The sequence below is a fragment of the Nyctereutes procyonoides genome, unplaced genomic scaffold (genome assembly GCF_905146905.1).
Source record: "Nyctereutes procyonoides isolate TBG_1078 unplaced genomic scaffold, NYPRO_anot_genome, whole genome shotgun sequence".
In the NCBI taxonomy this organism is placed as follows: domain Eukaryota; kingdom Metazoa; phylum Chordata; class Mammalia; order Carnivora; family Canidae; genus Nyctereutes; species Nyctereutes procyonoides.
In genome coordinates this window covers 48,778,494-48,793,107 of record NW_026575140.1, presented here as the reverse complement: position 1 = coordinate 48,793,107, position 14,614 = coordinate 48,778,494, and the positions used below count along the sequence as shown (strand labels likewise).

Genomic DNA, 14,614 nt, shown 5'->3' with positions numbered 1-14,614 from the left:
TAGCTGTGTGTTGTTGCTTATGTAGGCACTCGTTAGGCAGTCCTGCATCCTTATCACAGCCCTTTGGAGGAGATGCTATTACCATCCTCATTTTACAGAGGAGGAAACTGAGGCACAGAGCGATAACTTGTCCGAGGCCCCTAGCTAACAGGTGGGACAGCCTGGATGGGGATGCTGGCAACCCAGCTCCAGCATCCCCAGGACGTGATGCGACGATGGAGGCAAACTCTTACCAGGGATTATAGAATCAAGCCAAGGAAGCTGCCTGGACTCATCCAAGGGGCTTGCTGACTTAGGACTGAGGAGAGGGAACCTGAGCCAGGGCCACTATTTGCTGGGCTCTGCATTGGTGCATCCATTCCACAGAGGAGCTTGCACAATACACGTCACGTTTGCAATCCAGTAACACCTGCGTCTGCCGCTCCTTAGGAGCTGTATCCCCAGCAGCCAGCACAGAGTTGGTGCTCAGAAGACATTTGATCTGGGTATCAGTGCCCGTGCCGGGCTCTGGGAGGTGTGCGAAGCATGCAGGAATGACACTGACCCTGCCCATCTGCACTCATGGCCAAGCAGAGTAGACCCGCAGGTGGGCCCTCGGGGAACAATTGAGCCAAGGGCAGTGGGGTGGGTGGGGGTGGGGGTAGTGGGGGCTCCACAGCAAGGAATTTGGTGTTTAGATTGTACTTCGAGTAACAAGCAGTCTGGGATCAGGTCCTTAAGGTAGGCCTAAGCCAGACCTAAAATTCCTCTCAAGTCCCAGGGTGAGAACCGGAGCCTCAGCCCGGAGGCCGAAGGGAGCCACCAGAGGCTGCGAGCAGGTGGTGACAGACGGCCTTCTAGAAAGACTGTCCTGGCAGCCTGTGCAGAGGATGGGGGGTAGAGGGGAGAGAACAGAAGCAAAGACATCCATGAAGGGGCTGTGGGCAGCGAGCACCCCGAGAAGGCTCGGAGGAGGCCTGGAACCCAGGTGGAGATAGGGACAGTGGGGCCTCAGGGCAGGCTGGGAGGCACCCCTGGCTCAGTGAGGGCAGGAGGCAAGGGAGAGCTTTCTGGGCTAAGACAGGACACTACTTATGAGGATCTAGGAGGGAGTCTGAGGTGGGATGGAGGCCAAAGTGCAGAGGTTGAGGGAAGGGGGAGGGAAAGGTGGAGAGAAAGGAGAGGCCCCAAGCTCCGTGTGTGAGGCAGACACATCACTGGGGAACTCTGTGGGAGGGGGAAGGGGGCCTCCGGCGGCCAGAGCCAGGGGGGCTGGAAGGGGGCTGGAGAAGGCCCTGGCTCGAGCTGGGGCAGACAGCACTTGGACGCCTGCAGGCTGCGCTCATGGCTCAGAAATGTCCCAGCCTTGCCAGGAGACTGCCTGGCCCCCGCTGCCCCTAACCCCCTCCAGCCCCAGACAGGCTCCCACATCAGGAGCTCTGAAGCTGCCTCCCCAGCCTTCTGCGCCCCCAGAACAGGCCTCCCCTCCCAAGAACCCTCCCCACCACTCCTTAGCTTTCCCCCAAAGACTGATGAAACACAGGCCAGGGAAGGAGAAAATAAACAGACATCTGTAGGGCGGGAGGTTGGGGGGTGGATCAGGAAGTAGGGGCTGGGTTGGGGGTGCCAAGGGTTGCACAGGTCCAGGTGGTGGGTGTAGAGGCGCCCCAGGGAGCAGTGTGACTCAGTGGGGAGTGAGATCCCCACTGCCCTGCCCCCGACAAACCTAATGAGACGCAGGTGGCCCCTAGGCCCGGCCCCACCTCCCCAGGCCCCCTTGGCTCCCCTGACCGTGGAAGCAGATGCTGGTGCCGGGAAGGGGAGAGGGGGGCTCTGCAGCTCCAGGGGGTGGGGCCGGGGCGCCTGGCCAGGGCCCAGCACATAACTGTGGGCGGGTGCAGTCTGGGGCGCAGTCTGGGGCAGCAGACACCCAGCCGCTCCGAGCTGAACTGGCAGCATGAAGGTACTGGGGCTGGGGACTCTGGGCACCGTGGGCCTGAGCCGCTGGGGGAAGAGGACCCGCACCAGATACGGTGCTGGGAAGCGATCCACTAGAAACTCTGAAGCCAGGGGGGCTCCAGCCTGTCCCAGAGACCAGTTTCTCAGGCTTCTCAGGCATGGGAAGAGGGGGGGAAAGAGGGGCCAAAGGGCAGGCAAGGGGTTCCCAGCAGGGGGCAGTTTACCTGAGGGCCAAGTGCAGAGTGCACCAGGGGCTCTAGGGCTGGAGGAGGCACGAGGGGGGCTGCAGTAGGTGACCCTGTCGTCCTGTCCCAGGTTCTCCTGACCCTGCCGCTGCTGCTTCTCTGCACGCCTCCCTGTGCCCCCCAGATCTCCGGAATCCGGGGAGACGGTAAGCGGCCCAGCCAGCAGGTTGGGGGAGGAGAGGTTCCTGGGAACCATCATTTCTGGGAGTCCAGCCTCAGGGCTGAGCCCTGCAGGAGGCCATCTCTCCTCCACCCCGGGGCAGGTGATGATCTAAGAGCATCCTCCCCCACACCCCAAAGGAGATCTTGATTTCTGGTGACCCTAGGGACGGAGGCAAACTGCAGGGTGCTGAGGGGCCGGCTGCGCCTTGGTCCCCCTCCCCTCACCCTCCCTGCCCCTGCCCCCAGCTCTGGAGAAGCCTTGCCTTCCGCAGCCCCTGGACTGTGATGACGTCTACGCGCAAGGGTACCAGGTGGACGGTGTGTACCTCATCTACCCCTCGGGCCCCAGCGTGCCCGTGCCGGTCTTCTGTGACATGACCACTGCGGGCGGAAAGTGGACGGTGAGTGGGTCGGGGGAACAGAGGCCTGGTCCTGGTCCTGGCCGTGCGCCTAGGCTTAACCTCCGTGCACTTCAGTTTTTCCATCTCTAAAATGGAGCTCATAATAGCCACAGCATAGCGTGGAGCTGCTGCCAACACTGAATTCTAGGTGCCTGAGGCAGGTTAGTGCCTATATCCTTGCAATGGTTCTGGGAGACGGGGACCCTGTACAGAGGAACTGAAACCCAGAGAGGTGAATAACTTGCCCAAGGTCACACAGCCCCCGCCGGGACTGACTACCAGGAGCCTGACTCTAAAACAACTCCTCCCTTCACCTTTGCGCCTGGCACCCAGGAGCTGCTCACTGAGGGGCCTGGGGCCAGCGTGTGCCTTGTTTCGGGGCCCAGCTCAGTCTTTTACCAAAACACCCTCAGCATCACCAGGTCCATGCCTGGGTGAGGCTCCCGCCCCTGGGACTCTTGATGGTCCAGGCCTGTCCTCTGCTCCAGGTTTTCCAGAAGAGATTCAATGGCTCAGTGAGTTTCTTCCGGGGCTGGAACGACTACAAGCTGGGCTTCGGCCGTGCCGACGGGGAGTACTGGCTGGGTAAGGAGGGGGCAGGGGACACCCATGGGCTGGGAGCTGCCCTGAGCCAAGAGCCAAGGCTCTGCTAACCAGGTGCCCTCTACCCACACCCCCACACCCCCAGGGCTGCAGAACCTGCACCTCCTGACGCTGAAGCAGAAGTACGAGCTGCGAGTGGACCTGGAGGACTTTGAGAACAACACGGCCTCCGCCAAGTACGCCGAATTCTCTATCTCGCCCAACGCGGTCAGTGCCGAGGAGGATGGCTACACCCTTTACGTGGCAGGCTTCGAGGACGGCGGGGCAGGTATCCCCTGCTGCCTGCCTCACCAGCGGCCATCGGGAGAGAAGTCAGGGCTGGCACTGCCCGCTGGGCCCCAGACCCCTTCCTTCCCCCTCGAGTCCCTGAAGGATCGTGCTGGCTCCCACCCAGGTTGGACCTGGGCCCTGGGAGAAGCCGTGTCCACTCACTCCAGGGAGCCCTGTGAGGAGCAGCTGCTTCTCTTCATGCAAAAGCCAGCTTGGGGAGGGAGCCCCATCCTGCCAGGCTGCCACGTGATGCCTCTCACAGCGTCACTCTTGTCACACTCCACCCGCCCCCCACCTGACGCCAGCTTGGGGCTGGCTCCCTGACTCAGCAGCCCCATCCCTCCACCCCTCTGCCAGGCGACTCCCTGTCCTACCACAGCGGCCAGAAGTTCTCCACCTTCGACCGGGACCAGGACCTCTTTGTGCAGAACTGCGCGGCCCTCTCCTCGGGAGCCTTCTGGTTCCGCAGCTGCCACTTTGCCAACCTCAACGGCTTCTACCTGGGTGGCTCCCACCTCTCCTATGCTAATGGCATCAACTGGGCCCAGTGGAAGGGCTTCTACTACTCCCTCAAGCGCACCGAGATGAAAATCCGCCGGGCCTGAGGGGCTGGCCCCCATCAGGCCCTGAGCCTCCCCTGGCTGCTCCTGGTCTCCACAAGGGCCCCCTCTGCACCCCACCCCACCCCTGCCCGCTGCTCTCTTAGCACCTGCTTCCCATGGTGGGGGCCTTGTGGTTCTAGCCCCAGCGGGTCCTGTCACACCCAGGGTGTCCATCTCAAAGCCAGGCCTTCCGCACCTCACCTATAGCTATGGGGCCAGCAGCTCTCCTGGGGCCCCTCGGAAAGGCACGGCATTCCCCCCTGGACCCGACCGGGCTCCACAAGACTCTAGCTTGCCTCTGCCCTCCCCCAAAGGTGGAGAGCTGGGAGCTATACTCCAAAGCTATGGCTTTTGTGTACCACCTTGGTGAGCTTCCTTGCTGTGGACTCCTCCAACTGGGGCCCCCCCAGTATGCTAGACTGAGCTGGCGTCGTGGATGCCAGGCCACCCATGCGTGGCCATCGCTGCCACACCCCAGCATGCCCCCCACTGTCCTCAGAGCATCTCCCCACCCTTGGCCTCCCTCCCACAACTCATTCCCTAGTGGGGAGCACCATGGACCCCCCACCCCCATCTTATGGCCCTACTCTGCTGCTCCCACCCACCTGTCCCAGCCCCCCAAAGCTCAATGCTAAAACTGTATGTCACCACAGCTACTGCACGCCACTCTAAAACAGCTACAGTCAAGGTAGGCATAGATACCAGGTCCCCCCACCAGGACCTAGAGTTGAGGTCTGACCATGGTGGGGGGGTAGGGGGTGGGCAGAGGACAATCTCTGAGGGGCTGTAAGCAGGTGGGGAGTGAAGATCTCAATAAAGCTCAGGATCTGAATGAACTGGCTTTGGCTGTCTGTCGTGCATGCAATTGTGTTTGCTTGGGTCTCCAATACAAGAACCTGGCTCCTCCTTGCTCCCCTACTGACAACACCCTGACCTCAACTCTAAAAAGACACCTAGAGTTAGGCCCTAAAGGGAACCTTATATTTCACAGGCCTCATTTTGATGGCAAAAAGACTGCATCACAATATTAATATAATAATAATAATTATAATAAAAATACAATACTGAAAAGGATCACTCAGGGAGTAGAGGTTTCCTGATCCTGCCATGGCTTGGCGGTGGCTCAGGTGGCTGCTTAAGGCTGCAGAGTGTGTCTGAGATGAACCTGCAGAATAATCGAAGCTGAGCTTCCACTGCTGGGCCCAAGGCTCCAGCTCTTGGAAATGAGTCTTGTAGCTGGGTCCGCCCCGGGCAGCAAGGCACAGGCTGTGGACCTCAGGGCTCCTGGAGGTCCGGCAGGTCAGCCAGCAGCATCGGGGAATCCATCTGGATCTCACGCTGCAGGGACTCAATGTCAGCAGGGTTCATGCCGTGGCCCTCCAGCCAGTCAGCAAGCAGGGAAGCCGAGAGTGAGGCTGAGTCTGCCTGGCTGCAGGAAAAAGGGAAGCAGGGAGAGCGGAGGGGAGAGGCCCTGTTAGCCTAGGCTGGCTCCTTGCCCATCCCACAGGCAAGCTCCTCCTGCACCAGGAAACCCTACCCACAGGCCCATTCCAGAAGCTTGGTCCAGCCATCTTACCCATCCTGTGGCCCGTCAGCCACTCCCATGTCAAAAGACTGGTTTAGGAATTCCTCCAGGTCAAAGCCAACACCATAGCCGGCCCCACTGCCCTTTGGAGTGCCCGAGAAGACTGGGGGCAAGGGGTCCTCCACCTGCAACGGGCGACGGCAGGTTACAACACAGGCAGTATCAAGAGCAGACAGAGGTTATCCCGCAGCTCTGTCCCGACCCTGCCAGTGACTCTGCCTGGACAGCCGCTGGGAACAGCACCAGCCTGGACAATTGCTGAGTGCCGGTCAAGGGCCTGTCTGCAGGCCAGGCATAACTTAGGAAGCATCTTAGTCGTCTCCCAACCGGTTCATTGGCATTAAGCTCCTTCTAAGAGCAAGATGACAAGTTCAGGGATAAAACCCCATTTGCCACTCAGTTTTCATGGAATAAAGGTACACTGAAGCCTCTCCTGTCCCCCCGCCCCCACCAAACAGCAAGGACTTCTCAAACCCATTTTCCCTGGGCCCAGATCCAGGTGTCTCCACAGCCTCTCACCTGTGACTTGGACAGCTGCTGAGTGACCAGGTTGACGTCGGGGGATTCTGAGGTGGAGGGCTGAGGGGCCCCTCCGGGCTCTGGAGGGGGCGGGCCAGATGGGAAGTAAGGCAGCACAGCTACGGCACCGGGGCCAGGCAGCCCAGACGGTGGCACAAGCGCAGGGGGAGCCAGGAGGCTAGGGGTAGCAGTCTGGAGTGGAGCTGGGCCAGGGGCAGGCCCCGGAGGGCTGACGGGGTGAGGAGCAGGCCCTGGGGCTGGGCAAGCAGGCTGCGGTACAGGACCAGTGGGGGAGCCTGCAGGTTTTGGTGGGGGGGCAGCAGGAGGACTGCTGGGCTGAGCTGGGGTGGGTGCTAGGACTGGGGCATGGGCTGGGGTTGGGGCTGGGGCTGCTGTGGGGGCTGCAGGCCGGGCCATGCGAGTCCAGCGCTCCAGCAGGCTGCGGTCATTGTCACTGAGCACCAGCCCAGCCAGGGGATCAGTGGAGGGACCCCCAGAGGTCCCGGCCCCCCGCTCCTTGCGTTCCCGCTCCTGCCGCCGCTTCTCCCGCTCCTTGGCTCGCTCTTGCCGCCTCCGCCGTTTCTCCTCCCGCTCCCGCTGACGCTCCTGGGCAGTCACGGGCTTTCGAGGCTCAGGAGCTTCCAGAGGAGCACTGGGGCCATCTGCAGAGAAGTTGGCAGGGAGAAGGTAAGAGTCTGCGGCCTGTCCAAACTGGGAGTACCCCTCTGCAACCCCGCTCCCTGGCCAGCTGCTGCCTCCGCAAGGCACCTCGGAGCCGGCTCCGCAAGGACTTGAGCAGGGCAGCTTTGAGGGCTGCCTTGGTGTTGTCTGAGATGGCACCCTCCTTCTTCGGAGGGGCTGGTTCACTAGCTGGCAGGGGTGGTTGCAGGGTCAGATCAATGGTGTCAGGTGCAGGGCCAGGACACGGCGGTGGAGCTGGTGGAGGTGACTCCATGGCACAGTCCCCACTGGGAGCCCAGGGACTGGGCATCTCAACATCAGGGCAGCCAGGCTCACTGGCCACAGGCTGCAGGGAAGGCTGGAAGCGGATCTGTTGGCGGATGCCCTCACGTCGTGCGTGGAAGTCCTCGATCTCCGCCACTATAGCCTCTTTAATGCGCTCCCGAGTGAGGGCTTCACGGTCAAAAGCAAAATCAAAAGGTGGGGCACAGTCAGGCTCATCATCAGGGTCATGGTACTTGGCCAGGAAGGGGTGGCGAAGGGCAGCAGCTGCAGAGATGCGGGCGCTAGGCTCGAAACGCAACATGCGTCCCAGCAGTGACAGGGCCTGGCGGTCGGCACCTGGATACACTGTCTCCCAGGGCACAGCCTGACGTGGTGGCAGGCTCTGGATGTAGGCCCGCACTCTCTCAGCCCCCACAGCCTGGATTACAGCTGGCGATGGGGTACCCAGCACCATCATGATCAGCTGCAGCTGGTGTACATAATTTTTGCCTGGGAAGAGCTGGCGCCGGGCTAGCATCTCACCAAAGATGCAGCCCACAGACCACAGGTCGATAGCCTGGGTGTACTCGTGCAGTGAGAGCATGAGCTCAGGAGCACGGTACCAGCGTGTGGCCACATACTCAGTCATGAAGTACTGGTGTTCAGCAGGCGAGGTGCACAGGCCACGGGCCATGCCAAAGTCGCCAATCTTGAGCTCACAATTCTCATTCACCAACAGGTTGGAGGGCTTGAGGTCGCGGTGGATGACCTGAGCCGAGTGCATGTACTTGAGGCCCCGAAGCAGCTGATACAGGAAGTAGCGCACGTGCTCCAGAGTGAGTGGCTGGGAGGAGTGGATGATCTGGTGCAGGTCACTCTCCATCAGGTCCAGGACCACATAGCTAGAGGGGACAAGAAAGATAAGCATGGCTACCTCGCCCACACTCCAGCCTCACTACAGCCTCCCGGCTCGACAGGTAATGGCCTCATCTTCACATGCCGCAGGGGCCAATGGGATGGTATAAAGATTCTAGATTTTCTCTAATGTTTCCATGAAGTTAAGTCACTCTTCTCTCTAGATCTAGTTTCCCCATCAAAGAAAAGATGGGGTTGGACTAAACCAGGGCTGGCCAATAAGTTTAGTTTGGAGGCATCTCCATTGTTTGGTATGGCTGCCTGAAAGACTCTGAAGACTGTGAAGGCTTACCCATTTTTTTAAGAAAATGCTCTATGATTGACTAGCAATATCTGCTATGAGAATAGAAGAGTGCAGTTACTGTATAAACATCTTATATTGGTCTTCCTACCTACCAAGATTCTATAAAATGGTAACCACCTGCACTCTTCTTGAGCAACTGCAGCTGTCCCCAGCAAAGCCCTAAGGGACACTGGTCCTGGAATAATGGGAACTTTCCCAGCCTGCCTTACATTAGGTTCAGTTGCCCTTCGAAAACTTCAGATCCCACCTCTGCCTTCCTCTTCCGTCCCTGCTCCTTACACAGATTTGAACTCCCCGTAGGGCACAGTGGGCCTCAAGATGTCCTTGATGGCGATGATGTTGTCGTGCTTGAAGTGTTTGAGGATCTTCAGCTCCCTGAGGGTCCGCTTGGCATTGGTGACCACGTCAAAAGCATTAGGGATCTTCTTAATGGCCACCTGCTGGCCTGGGGAGCAGGGAAAAGGCAGATATCATGAGGTACCTTAGAGTAGCTGCAGATTGGCAAAAGGCCCCTTTTAACATCTTCCTTCTAGAAGGCTGTTACCATATACTGAAGAGCGAGAACCTACTACATGCCAAGGCCTGCACTAAGCACCTTATGGATGTTATCAGATTTTCCCTTCACATCTATCCTGAGATGGATACCAACGGCTCAAACTTGAAAATGATGAAAACCTGGCTCAGCAACTTGTTGGAGTTAGTGGTAGGCTCGATTCTGATGCCTGTGCTCAACTACCTCCCTACACTCTCTCCATCTCAGACCTTACCCATCCCACCACCAATTCCTTACACCAGTCTCTGGCTCCAAAGACTTTTAGAAACCAAAGACAGGATCTGCATTCTGGTCTGAGATTGCCACTCTTCTAAAGAAATAGGCAAAACCACCACAGCAGTTTCCCAACACAGACCCCGGCATCCAGGAGGCACCTAACCGGTATCTGCTGACTTGATCCAGAATTTGGATCCCAGCTTTCCTTCCGGGCTGAGACGGGGCAGGTTTCTCACTCTCTGGGGCCCGCTTCCACATCTGTAAGCGGTGCACAACAGGGAAGCTCACCCGTGAGACGGCGGCGCGCGGAGGACACCACCCCATAGGCCCCGTTGCCTATGGTCTCGATGATCTCGTACTCGTCCCCCACGTCGAAGGTCACATCGAAGGAGCGGGCTTTGAGCAGGGCCAGGTTCTTGGCCGCTACACAGGCAGCGTTGTTGGTGGGTTCCGCCTTCACCGGCCCGGGGGGCTCCCCAGAACCGTCGTCGCCCTCTTCCTCCTTCAGGGGTTCAGCCATGGCGTCTGTGTGGAGACGCTGGTGAGGAGGGGCCCGCCGCCCGCTCCCAGGCCTCAGTTTCCCATCTGGGAGGCTGGGGAGCAGGACCAGGGAATTTCCAAGTTCCCTCAGCCAGCGGGGGCCAGGTAGGGAGCGAAAGAGAGCGGCTGGCACGTAGTAGTCGTCCCACACCCGGACTTGGAACCCAGAGCTCAGGTCCAGGGTGGAATGCAGGGTGGGAGGTGGGGGAGGCGCCGCCAGGCGCGGTCCAGGAAGAAAGGGAGGGGCGGGGCACTTCGCTTTTCTCGGTCAACACTCACCGAATGGCACCTCACTCCGACGCGTCCTCCCGACCTTCGGAGGTCGCCGGCGCTCCCTGCGTCCCCGGGCTCCCGTTCCCCGTGGAGGGATACTCCGAGAGTCGCTCGCTCACTTGTTCAAGGCCGCCGCCACCACCTCAGCGCCGCGCTCTGCCCCGCCGGTCCCCCCGCCCCGCCTCCCAAGATCACGCTCCCTCCAGCCCCTGGCCAATCGCTGGGCGCTCTCTGCGGAGGTTCCCACCCCTCGGACTTGCTGCGTCCAATCCGAGGCCACCTGCAGAGGAAACCACGCCCCCGCGCGCGCCCGCCCGCGCGCGTACCCGCCGCGGTCCAGCTTGCCCGCAGGAGCCGCCCAAAGGGCGCTAGGCGCTTCGCAGGCTCCCCGCCCAGCTCAGTACCCTGACGCATGCGCGCTAGCAGCCCCGGGCGCCGCGCTAATGGAAGGTAACGCCCCCGTGCGTGCGTGCGCACCGCCATCCGCGGGGTTGACTGCGGCAGGTCCCGGGGGTGCGGCGGCGCTCAGGCGCGTGGCTCTGTTACCTCGTCGGCCGGCTCAAGAAAGCCCTCTCGTTGAGGCCCCTGTTCCCCTGTCAGGCCTCATCGCCCGAGGAACTATGCAGCACCTCCTCATTTTCCCCATCGGTCCCGGGAGCTCCGGGAAGGCGCCACCCAGGGTAGAGAGTGATCGGACGCATCCAACCACAGAGACCCTGGGCCTCCAGGATTCCAGAGCGCCCGGCCTGAAGCCGCCACTGACTTCCGGCGGCTGAGCTTCCGGCGGCCCTGGGCCTCTGCTCGGGTTTTCCCGGCCTCCGCCGTGGTCCCTCCGCTGAGTGGCTCCGTCCCAGGGCTCCCGCGCCGCGGGCTGCTGCCGAGCTCAAGGGGACAGCGGGCGGGGCGTCCGGCCTCTACCCCTGCGCGGGGTCCAGGTGCCCGCCCCGCTCCACGGCCCGGTGGCTGATTGGTAGAGCCTTCCAATGAGAGAAGGCAGCGGCGACTTCGGGGCGGGGCCGTCCGAACCTCTGTGCGGAGGCAAGGTTTGCAGCGCGGAGCTCCAGGTGGTGCAGGGAGGAACAGCCTTTTGGAGCAAAGAGGGTGGTGCCGCCAAGTGAGAAGAAAGCTGGGGAATCGAGGCGAAGGTACGGAGACTGCGAAGCAGAGGAACGGGGGCTCCGGGGGCTCTTCCTTGGCCCCGAGTAGTGCTCGGTGGGTAGAGACTCTGAGTGCTAGGTCCAGGGTCTGTTCCTTAACATCACGGACTAGAGGCTGAAAAGTGGGTCCAGACCAGAAATGAATTTTGGCAAGCCTACAGACTTTAAAAAAATCTTTGGGGACGCCTGGATGGCTCAGTGGTTGAGCGTCTGCCTTCCGCTCAGGTCGTGACCCCGAGGTCCTGGGATCGAGTCCCGCATCGTGCTCCCTGCTGGAGCCTGCTTCACCCTCTGCCTGTGTCTCTGCCTCTCTCTTCTCTCTGTCTCTCACGAATAAATAAATAAAATCCTCAAAAAAACGAACAAGAAACAAATGTTCCATCGGCCCTGGTCGTGATCCCGGGTCTTAGGATCGAGCCCCGCATGAGGCTCTCTGCTTGGAGGGAAGCCTGCTTTCCCCTCTCCTCTGCTGTTCCCGCTGCTTGTGCTTTCTGTCAAATAAATAAAATCTTAAAAAAATTTTTTTTTTGTTTTATTATTCCGCACTGTTGTGTTTTCCTTTTCACATGCTAAGTTTATAGTTCAATCAGTTTCCCAAATTTAACACCTGTTGTATTGAATTGAGATAAATTAACTGCTCAGAAGTTCCTCCTCTTCTAATGGTGACAGTTTCTTTTTGGTAACCCTTTGCTGTACATTTTGGGGGTGGGATACTGAATTTTCAGAAGTTTATTGGGATTATACATTAAAATACATTAAGTATTAGGTCAGCCTCTGGAAAATCAGCTAATATTTAGACTTTAAAGGATCATCTGGGTCTCCTCAGTTAAGGCCAAATTATGAATTTGTGTCTGATTTTTCTCCCAACAGAGCAAAAAGCCAAAGCATCTTGTTACGTGGTTTGCATTGGATATTAATCAAGAAAGTATACTTGGGGAAAGAACATTTTCTGTCACTGAGGTCTGAAAATATTTCTTTGATGGCCTTTGTTTCGGGGACACAGTAGACAGACTTCCCTAACTCTGAAATCCGTGCAGTTTAAGGCCTGCAGTGACCCTCAGTGTAAGTAGAGGGCCTACAGAAGCAAGACACACAAACACATCTTTTCAGGGGACCGAGTGGGCAGCTGCGTGATGATCCCGTCCCATCCGGGAATAAAACAAAATCTCACAAGAGACTAAAAAACTATGTTTAATTACTTCTCTATGAATATTTCAGCGAGGCTGAGTATACAAGCTATAGGCTATTCAACATTTTCTGGCAAAAAACTGATTCTCATCTACTTTTCAATCCACTGTGAGCTGCCTTGTCTCTACTGCCACTTGGCCTTAACTCTGTCCCCGAAAAGTCCTTAATCAACTATAGTCAAATCCAACAGACGTTCCTCAGTCCTTGCCTTACAGAGCTCTGCTGCAGCTGACACAACTGACCATTTCTTTAAGAAAAAAATCATTTTTGCATGGCTCAAAATTTATAAGGTTTAAGTGGAGTGCCTGGGTGGCTGCCTTCAGCTGTAGTCATGGTCCCAGGGTCCTGGGATTGAGCCCTGCATTAGGCTCCCTTCTCAGGAAGGAGTCTGCTTCTCCCTCTCCCTCTGCCTCTTCCCCTGCTTGTGTTCATTTCTCTTTCTCTCAAATAAGTACATCTTGAAAAAAAAAAAGTTTAAGTGAAAAATCTTGGTCCTAACCCCAGGTGGTTGCTTTTATTGTCTCTACAAAGTCAACACAAGCAAACACAAATACACATTCTTATCCAATGCCTCCTTAATATATACAAGGTAGCAAACTAAATAATTTTCCTAAAGATCATTAAGTATCAGTAAGCAGAGAGGTGCCTCTTTTCTTATAACAGCCTTTTTGAGGTAAAATTCATGTGCTAAAGGGGCACCTGGGTGGCTCAGATGGTTAAGCGTCTGCCTTCAGCTCAGGTCATGATCCTGGGATCCTGGGATGAGCCCCACATCGGGCTTCCAGCTCAACAGGGAGTCTGCTTCTCCCTCTGCCTCTCCCCTTGTTTGTTCTCTCTCTCTCTCAAATGAATAAATAAAAAATCTTTTAAAAAATTCATGTGTTATAAAACTTCAAAGTGTACAATATAGTGGTTTTTAGTATGCCCGTAAGAGTTGTGCAAGCACAGCCTAGTTTTGTAATGTTTTCCTCAGCCCCCAGAAAAGGCCACATTAGTAGTCACTCCTCATTTCCCCTCCCCAGCCCCTGGCAACTGCTAATCAACTTTCTGACTCTGGACTTGCCATTCTGGACCTTCCTTACAAATGGAATCTTACGGTATGTGACCTTTTGTGGCTGATTTCTTTCACTTAGCACATTTTCTAGGTTCATCCTTTTGCATGTATCAGAACTTCATTCCTTTCTAACACTGAAAATATTCCATTTTATGGATAGACTGCATCTGGTTCATTCATCAGTTGATGGACATTTGGTTTGTTTCCACTTTTTGGTAGTTGTCAACAATGATGCTGTGAAATTCATCTACAAGTTTTTTTGTGGATATGTTTTCATTTCTCTTGGGTATGGAGCTAGTCTGACCAGCAATATTTGAGGGTTCCAATTTTCCACATCCTCACCCTCACCACCACTTGTTACTTTCCTTTTCTTTTCTTTCTTTTTTTTTTTTTTAGAGTCATCCTAGGGGTCCTGAAGTAATATGTCACTATGGTTTTGATTTGCATTTCCCTAATGATAAATGATGTTGAGCATTTTTCATATGCTTATTGGCCATTTGTCTTTTAGGAGAGAAATATCTATTCAAATCCTTCATTTTTATTTTATTTTTAAAGATTAAAAAATTTTTTTATTTATTCATGAGAGAGAGAGAGAGGCAGAAATGTGGACAGAGGGAGAAGCAGGCTCCCTGCAGGGAGCGTGATGCAGGACTTGATCCCAGGACCCCAGGATCATGACCTGAGCCAAAGGCAGATGCTCAACCACTGAACCACCCAGGCGTCCCATGTTATTTCCCCTTTTATTGTTGAGTTGCAGGAGTTCTTTATATATTCTGGATATAAGTCCTTTATCAGAGATATAATTTACAAATATTCTCATTCTGTGGGTTGCCTTTTCACTTTCTTGATGGTATCATATGAAGCACAAAAGTTTTCAAAATTTGAAAATGTTTAAAGGCAATGAATTCCAATTTACCTATTTTGGTCTTTTGTCACTTGTGCTTTTGAAGTCTCTCTCTCTCTCTCTCTCTCTCTTTAAGATTTCATGTTTTGGGATCCCTGGGATGGCTTAGTGGTTTAGCGCCTGCCTTCAGCCCAGGACTCCCCTGGAGTCCCGGGATCGAGTCCCACATCGGGCTCCCTGCATGGAGCCCGCTTCTCCCTCTGCCTGTGTCTCTGCTTCTCTCTCTCTCTCTCTTTCTCT

At 56.5% G+C, this 14,614-nt stretch overlaps 2 protein-coding genes across 4 annotated transcripts; one reads left to right on the top strand and one right to left on the bottom strand.

Annotated features, from left to right (window-relative positions):
* The first annotated feature begins 1,874 nt into the window (after positions 1-1,874).
* On the top strand, positions 1,875-5,057 carry MFAP4 (microfibril associated protein 4). Its single transcript, XM_055306612.1, has 6 exons — positions 1,875-1,942; positions 2,254-2,329; positions 2,592-2,746; positions 3,235-3,331; positions 3,435-3,617; positions 3,977-5,057. The coding sequence occupies exons 1-6, from the start codon at positions 1,937-1,939 to the stop codon at positions 4,222-4,224; spliced, it is 765 nt and encodes a 254-aa protein (XP_055162587.1). The 5' UTR covers positions 1,875-1,936; the 3' UTR covers positions 4,225-5,057.
* Positions 5,058-5,248: 191 nt separating this feature from the next.
* MAPK7 (mitogen-activated protein kinase 7) lies at positions 5,249-10,233 on the bottom strand. 3 transcript variants are annotated; one of them, XM_055306609.1, is made up of 7 exons: positions 10,078-10,233; positions 9,547-9,783; positions 8,769-8,934; positions 7,094-8,172; positions 6,326-6,987; positions 5,798-5,931; positions 5,249-5,650 (listed from the first exon to the last, which is right to left on the bottom strand). In XM_055306609.1, exons 2-7 carry the CDS (start codon positions 9,776-9,778, stop codon positions 5,497-5,499), a joined length of 2,427 nt encoding a protein of 808 aa, XP_055162584.1. In that variant the 5' UTR covers positions 9,779-9,783; positions 10,078-10,233; the 3' UTR covers positions 5,249-5,496. The 3 variants fall into 3 exon arrangements, with proteins under 3 accessions (XP_055162584.1, XP_055162585.1, XP_055162586.1); XM_055306610.1 differs by having other exon boundaries at positions 5,249-5,646; XM_055306611.1 differs by lacking the exon at positions 10,078-10,233 and having other exon boundaries at positions 8,769-8,929; positions 9,547-9,700.
* Between the last annotated feature and the right edge of the window lie 4,381 nt (positions 10,234-14,614).